The sequence below is a fragment of the Hydra vulgaris genome, chromosome 13, assembly GCF_038396675.1.
Source record: "Hydra vulgaris chromosome 13, alternate assembly HydraT2T_AEP".
In the NCBI taxonomy this organism is placed as follows: domain Eukaryota; kingdom Metazoa; phylum Cnidaria; class Hydrozoa; order Anthoathecata; family Hydridae; genus Hydra; species Hydra vulgaris.
Genome location: NC_088932.1, coordinates 52,952,501 through 52,959,929, shown reverse-complemented (window position 1 = coordinate 52,959,929; position 7,429 = coordinate 52,952,501). Strand labels below are relative to the sequence as shown.

General features: G+C 28.8%; 1 protein-coding gene and 1 long non-coding RNA gene across 2 annotated transcripts; both read left to right on the top strand.

Moving 5' to 3' along the window:
• Positions 1 to 1,273: 1,273 nt before the first annotated feature.
• On the top strand, positions 1,274 to 2,726 carry LOC136090148 (uncharacterized). The gene is made up of 2 exons (XR_010643207.1): positions 1,274 to 2,116; positions 2,546 to 2,726. It is a non-coding gene; the product is annotated as an uncharacterized LOC136090148 (long non-coding RNA).
• A 742-nt stretch (positions 2,727 to 3,468) lies between these two features.
• Positions 3,469 to 5,897, top strand: LOC136089999 (zinc finger MYM-type protein 1-like). The gene is made up of 2 exons (XM_065816103.1): positions 3,469 to 4,911; positions 5,025 to 5,897. The coding sequence occupies exons 1-2, from the start codon at positions 3,469 to 3,471 to the stop codon at positions 5,895 to 5,897; spliced, it is 2,316 nt and encodes a 771-aa protein (XP_065672175.1).
• Positions 5,898 to 7,429: the final 1,532 nt, after the last annotated feature.

Below are 7,429 nucleotides of genomic sequence, written 5' to 3'. Positions count from 1 at the left end.
ATTAATTCAAATTCAAGATTTAGTTAAAGTTCAAGTTCTTATTTGTTAATTGTTTTTGTTAATTTTATATTTATTTGTTCAAATTTGTTAATTAGTACTATTTCTTACTACAGTAAGAATGTTTATCATTGTTGAACGTGATTTTATTAGTAACTTAATTTTATATTCAACATATTTTGACAACACCCTTTACATTTTAAATGACGACAGCTTTACTTTTCTATTGATGTTAAATTTAATCCATTTCAATGACTCAGATTGAATATTAACTAAATTATTGTAAGCTTTGTAAGGGTTTGTTGTATATCAAATGGTGTCATAAATAAGATAAAAATTATATATATATATATATATATATATATATATATATATAGATATATATATAGATATATATATATATAATATTTAGGCTATGCGGTCATCCATAAATGATGCCAGTAGACAAAGGGGCAGCGTGAGCTGAAAAGTTTAACAATAATTGACAATGGGGAGGGGATGTTGAGACCAGAACAATGTAATTAAAAAATTGAATTAAAAAAAAAAGTATAACATTTTATTTAAAAAAAAAAATTAAAACATTTTATGCTATCTATGAACAGGTTTTAGAGGTATTTACACCAACAATGTGGTCTAAAAACTTCTTGCTTTTGTTGCTTAAAACTGTAGAGGATCATAGGAAAAACAATTTAAATTCAGAAATTAGCTTGCTTATCTGATCAGTTGTAAGTCTCTATTTTATAAAATGAATTAAAAAACTATTTATTTATAGTATAATAATAATACATAAATACTAGTTTCCTAATGCTATTATCATCACTATGTTAAGTATTCGTTTTAAAGTGAAATTTCATATCAATTTTATTGTTTTAATATTATATATATATATATATATATATATATATATATATATATATATATATATATATATATATATATATATATAATTTTTATCTTATTTATGACACCATTTGATATACAACAAACCCTTACAAAGCTTACAATAATTTAGTTAATATTCAATCTGAGTCATTGAAATGGATTAAATTTAACATCAATAGAAAAGTAAAGCTGTCGTCATTTAAAATGTAAAGGGTGTTGTCAAAATATGTTGAATATAAAATTAAGTTACTAATAAAATCACGTTCAACAATGATAAACATTCTTACTGTAGTAAGAAATAGTACTAATTAACAAATTTGAACAAATAAATATAAAATTAACAAAAACAATGAACAAATAAGAACTTGAACTTTAACTAAATCTTGAATTTGAATTAATTGGGACTAATTTGTTCAAGCATAACCTTAAAAAATAAGTTTTTATAATAAATTATATGTATAACTAGTTATACATATAGTTAACTATCAGAATTTATCTGTATAACTACTATATGCATTTTAAAGCATTTTATTTTATTTATTCATTACTTTAGATCATATTACTTTGAAAACTGGACCCAGAGGCTTTATTCCCAATAACACTGTGGTACTCCAGATTAAAAATTGAAAAGATTCTGTAAATATCCTGTTTTTGTTCCTCAATGTAGTTCGTAAGTCCCTTAAGCCTTAAGGACCTTATATCTAAAGTTAAAAGTTTTGGAGCCTAAAAAAAGTCACAGAAACCTCTCTCACAGAAATCTCCCCCCTATTTTTTTCTTTTTTAATAAAGAAAATTGGGAATTCTTTGACTTTCAAACCTGCATTTCTTTGTGGGACACTGAGTGTCCCATGCATGCATGCAAGCTTAGTTTTTGACAACATTTGAACTTGCATCAGTTAATGTTTGCAGATAATATACTCAAGAACTATATTTAAATTGATATTTGAATCATATGAACATGTTAGAAAATGTTCATATGATATTTGAACATCACAAATTTAACAATAGCTAGTGTTGTGATGTGTTATATAAATAATACCATAATAGATTATGATATGAAAATAAGATAGGATATGAAGACAATGATCAAAGAATAGATTTACTTATAGAAATTTAGATGTTTGTTTATTAGTTTCAGAATATTATATTGTGTGACGAAAAAGTAAAGATATTTTTGCATCCAGTGTCTATTGTACCCATCTATGTCTCCCAGTGTCTATGTCTCCATCATTGTAAAGTAGGTTTTTACATTTTTGTTTTTGTTTTTTTGTTTAACTAATTATCCTAATTGATCACTATTTTTTCAGGATTCTCTTCATGGGTTCAAGCTCATTACCCATAATATGGGTTCAATTACCCATAATACGTTAGTCATTATAAGTAATAAATTAGAAAATAATTATTTGTGTAATATTGTAGTCATTAATGACTTCAACCTGGCTAATAATTAAAATTGCTCGACGAATAAGTTTCCTTATTCTAATTGCTCTCTTTCTCTATCTCTCTCTTTTTACACACACACACACACACAAACGCGCGCGCGCGCGCACAGATATATATATATATATATATATATATATATATATATATATATATATATATATATATATATATATATATATATATAAGTATATACATATTTGTATTTATATATTTTTTTTTTTAGAAAATGTTTGAAGAAAGTTGGAAGATACTAAAAACCTTGGTATTATGCAAGCCGAAGCGATTTAATTAATTCAATCGACAAAAAACGGCGTGTAAATCGCAATAGAAAAAATAATATTTTTAATATTCATTTTGAATGTATTTATTAATAGCATTTAATTTAAAATAAATTCATTTTGCAACACGTTTTTTAATTTTATAAAATTTCGTTATAATAGTTTATGGTAAATCCCACATAGGTTGTAGGTGGAAAACATCACATGTAAAAGATAAAAAATGCTACACATTTTGAATTCCAAATGGGATAAAGCAGCAAACACTAGATTAAGTTAGGCTCCTCTGAATGCTTCGACGATTAATTTTAAATTACTATTTAAATAATTTTTAAATTAAAAGAATTTTAAAAATTATCGTAGAAGCATTTGGACTTTCATTTGTCTAGTATTGACTACTTTTATACCATTTGGATTAAAATATATGCGGCATTTAAGATCTATAACATGTAGTATTTCCACCTATATCCCATGTACAGTGCCGTCTTAACGCATAGGCTAGGTAGGCTGCAGCCTAGGGCCCCCGATTTTTAGGGGCCCCCAAAATGTGTCTGGATTTTTTTTCAAGTTTATATAAATAAAAAATTATATTTCTAAATTTTCTGAAGAAATCATAGTTTGGGGCCCCTCGGGAATAATTTTTTTCTTGATAAGATTTTTTTAAATTATTTTTAGAAAAGTATCAGTTTTTCAGTTTGGGGGCCCCCTAGGGAATTTTTTTTTTCTTGAAAATGCATGCATGCGTCCGAAAATAAACATAAATTTTCCGATAAGAAGTGTTAAATACAAGCACTTAAAATATCCCATTAGATTGAATTTGAAATCGCTGTGATCAACTTAAAACATCTGTTTTGAAAAAAAGTCATTTAACATGTCTAATCGGACTTATCAAAGTGGTGCTGCAAAGAGGAAAAAAGCCGCTAAAGCAAAAGAAGACATTTCAAAATATCTTCCTTTGACATCATTTCTTTTGGTACAAAAGTCAAAGCCTGTTGTGTCCGAAGATGTATTTCTTTGTCCAACTTCAAATTTCGTAAGCATTGATAGTGCTTTGTTGCCAAATGAAACTCTAGAAATTCAACAGGAACTGGAACCAGAGCAGGAGCCAAAACCAGAGCAAGAGTCAGAACCAGCACTGGTGCTAGAACCAGTACAGGAGCCAGAGCCAGCACAGGAGCCAGAATCAAATCAAATTAAAACTTATCCAAACGCAACAACAAAAACTACTCAAGAAACTGACCCAGCATTGTGGCATCAGTTATCCCAAGAAGCTCAATCATTTTGGATTTCTAATGGCCCGTCCATGTGCCAGAACAATGATGGGAGCTTCAAAAATTCGGAAAGGTTGAGTTGCGGACAAAAAAGGTACTTATCAAAATCTTGCTTTAGACGTGAACTACACAATGGCGAATTTGTCAATCGTGAATGGCTATTATACTCACCTTCAACAGGTTCTGTTTTTTGCTTTGCTTGTTCCTTATTCTCCAGCAAACACTCTAATTTTTCCACAACTGGATTTGATGACTGGAAAAATGCCTTAAAATGTATATCTGGACACGAGAATGGTTCTGAACATCACAAAAATATGCTTACTTACTCCAGTCGGCAGAGAGAAAGTGACCAGCTTGACTCTGTATTATTAAAACAGTTACATAACGAACAATTGTACTGGCAAAATGTGCTGAAAAGAATTGTTGCAGTTGTAAAGTTCTTGTCATCAAGAGGATTGCCATTTCGTGGAAACAATGAAACCATTGGTTCAGAGCAAAATGGTAATTATTTAGGAACTCTTGAGTTACTTAGTCAGTTTGACCCATTCCTACATGAACACATGAAAAAACATGGAAATTCTGGAAAAGGTAATACTTCATACCTCTCCGCCAATATCTGTGAGGAGTTTATATGCCTAATGGGAAATAAAGTTTTGAGCGAAATAATTTCTGAATTAAAAAAAGCAAAATACTACTCAATCAGCGTTGACTCAACTCCAGACTTGTCACATGTAGATCAATTAACTTTTACAGTTCGATATGTTAAAGACTTGGCACCAGTTGAGCGTTTTTTGCAATTTGTTCCCATTCACGGGCATGGAGCTGAACATTTAGAAACAGTGGTTTTGAATTTTTTACAAGAAAATGAAATTTCAATATCTGACTGTCGTGGGCAGTCATACGATAATGCATCAAATATGGCAGGACAGTACTCAGGCCTACAAAAGAGGATTAAAGACAAAAGTGAATCAGCATTGTTTATTCCTTGTGCTGGACATTCTTTAAATCTAGTTGGCAACAGTGCAGCTGGATGTTGTTTAGAAGCAATTATTTTTTTGACTTTGTTCAATGCCTCTACAACTTTTTTTCTGCATCAACTCATCGTTGGCAAGTGCTTCTGTCTTTTGTTGGCAAAGGCAAAAAAATTGTCAAACAGCTTTTTGGAATTCGATGGTCAGCATGTGCAGATGCTGTGACTTGTCTGCATGACAGTTATGATGAGATTAAAAAAGCACTTGAATTTTTGATCAAGGACATAAGTCAGTCAAAAGGAACTCAAAATGATGCTCAAAATCTCATCACGAAAATGAACACTTTTGAGATTGTTTTTCTGACAATTTTCTGGAATTTTCTTTGTCATTTTAATGAAACATCGAAGATTTTACAGAAAGAAAATTTAAACCTGGATGTTGCAGTTCGGATTCTAAAGTCATTGTTGCATTTCATTAAAGATTTGAGGAGTCAATTTGAGAATTACCAGGAAAAAGCAAAAATCTTGCTTCCAAACACTGACTACAGAGATTCTTCAAAAAGAACAAAAAAAAGAAGCCGACGTATGGCCTTCTTTGATGGTGAGGCTGAAGAATTGGAATTTCAGGGAAGTTATAAATTCAAAATTGAAACATACCTTCCTGTTATTGATTCACTAACATCAAATTTAGAAAAAAGAACATCAGCATATGAGAAGATCAATGACAATTTCGGATTTCTAGTAAACATTCAAACAATTGCCAATGTTGAACTAAAAGACCATTGTTCAAACCTAGCACAAATTTATAAGAAGGATATAAATGAAAATGAACTTTTTTTTGAGTGCCAGCAATTTAAATATTACATTTCAAAAGATGAACATTCATTTACAGAATTTTACTCTACATTAAAAAGAGACCACTTGGAATCAACTTTTCCAAATATTGAAATTTCCCTTAGAATTTTTCTGTCAATGATGGTCTCAAATTGCACTGGCGAGCGATCATTTTCAAAACTAAAACTTATAAAAAATGAACTCCGCTCAACCATGCTGCATTAAAGATTGAACTGTTTGTCGTTAATGTCAATTGAATCAGATGTTCTTTTAACCATTGATTTTGATAATATTATTAAAGAATTTTCAAGAAAAAAATCACGTAAACGTCACATGTAAATTTTATCATTCCTTTAATAAATGTTTCCTATTTTAGTATTTGATTTAATTTTTTTACTAAGGAAAAAGGGGGCCCCCAAATTAAGTCTAGCCTAGGGCCCCCGATGGCCTTAAGACGGTCCTGCCCATGTAGGATTTACTATATGGAATCCATGTGGGATTTACCATATGAAACCCACATGGGACAAAATAATAATCCCCACATCGGTTACATATGGAAAAAATCCACGCGTATTTCATGTGCGCTTTTTCACTGGGCTCTTGATAAGTAGAGAGCACCATAATTTTTAGTGAAAAAAACGGGCTTTTAAAGAAATAATTGAGTTTAAACACTTGGTAATAAATCTAGCTCTTTTGATCTATGATGATAAAAATTTTAGATGCTTTGTAGTTTTATTGAAGACATTTTGATGCAAACAGGCTAAGCGAAATCGCATTGAAGTTCAAATTTCGACTTTATAAAAACTATTATTTCTGCATATATTTAAAGAAATGTTTTTTTTTTTTTCACAAGCGGAAAAGTTTCAAACAAACATAAAAGTTCATTTTATTTCATTTTATTTAATAAGATAATAATTTACCAGCTAAGTAAAAGATAGTCAAAGAATTTTTTAGAAATTTTTAATGTAAATTTTACTGACTCGCCTTAACTACACTGAGTCGACCTATAGTTCGATAAAGTTGAGTTATCTCCGCTTTTAAATATTGGAACTACGCGTTTAAGTAAACACACTATTACTGTATTAGTGTGTTTACTTAATTAAGTAAACACGCTAATAGTATTAGCGTGTTTAATATGTAACCTAATATAAGTTTTTTCGCCGAGTGTATAAATATAAAATGCATAATTTTCAAATCTTTCATATTTGTTTTATATTTAGTTATAATACATATTTAGTTATAATACAAATATTTCATATTTGTATTATAACTAAAATTCTTAAAACTTTAATGCATATTCTCAAAATATTTTGTGAAATTTTTCAAAAATAACTTTTTTTCTAAATTAGATAATTTAAAATCTCACAAATTTTTATGTTTATGTTATGTTTTTCAACCGAAATTTTGATTTTTACTAAATTTACAAAAAGTTCCGAAACCTAAATTTCGGTATTGGTTTAAATTGAAATTTTGGCCGAAATCGAAACTATTAAATTTCAGCTATTTTAATTAATAAACCTAAAAAAAAAAAAATCAGAATTAATTACAATTAAATAACAATTAATAAAACATAGCATAAAAATATTTGCAACTAAATTAATTGTAGTATTGGGATTTTTTCTTTTTCAGCAAGCCACTTTTTTTTCATTTCACTAATCTTTTTAACTTTTCACGAAACTCTTTCATATTTCTTTGTATTATAAGTAACTAAAATTTTTTATTTAAAACATTTATGATTTTGCATTTTTATTTTTTAG

What these genes read in the sequence shown, in the direction of transcription:
- LOC136089999 (XM_065816103.1), top strand. Translation starts at nt 3,469, where the DNA reads ATGTCTAATCGGACTTATCAAAGTGGTGCTGCAAAGAGGAAAAAAGCC. An exon ending in CAGCTGGATGTTGTTTAGAA is followed by an intron (nt 4,912 to 5,024) that starts GCAATTATTTTT and finishes ATTGTCAAACAG; the next exon opens with CTTTTTGGAATTCGATGGTC.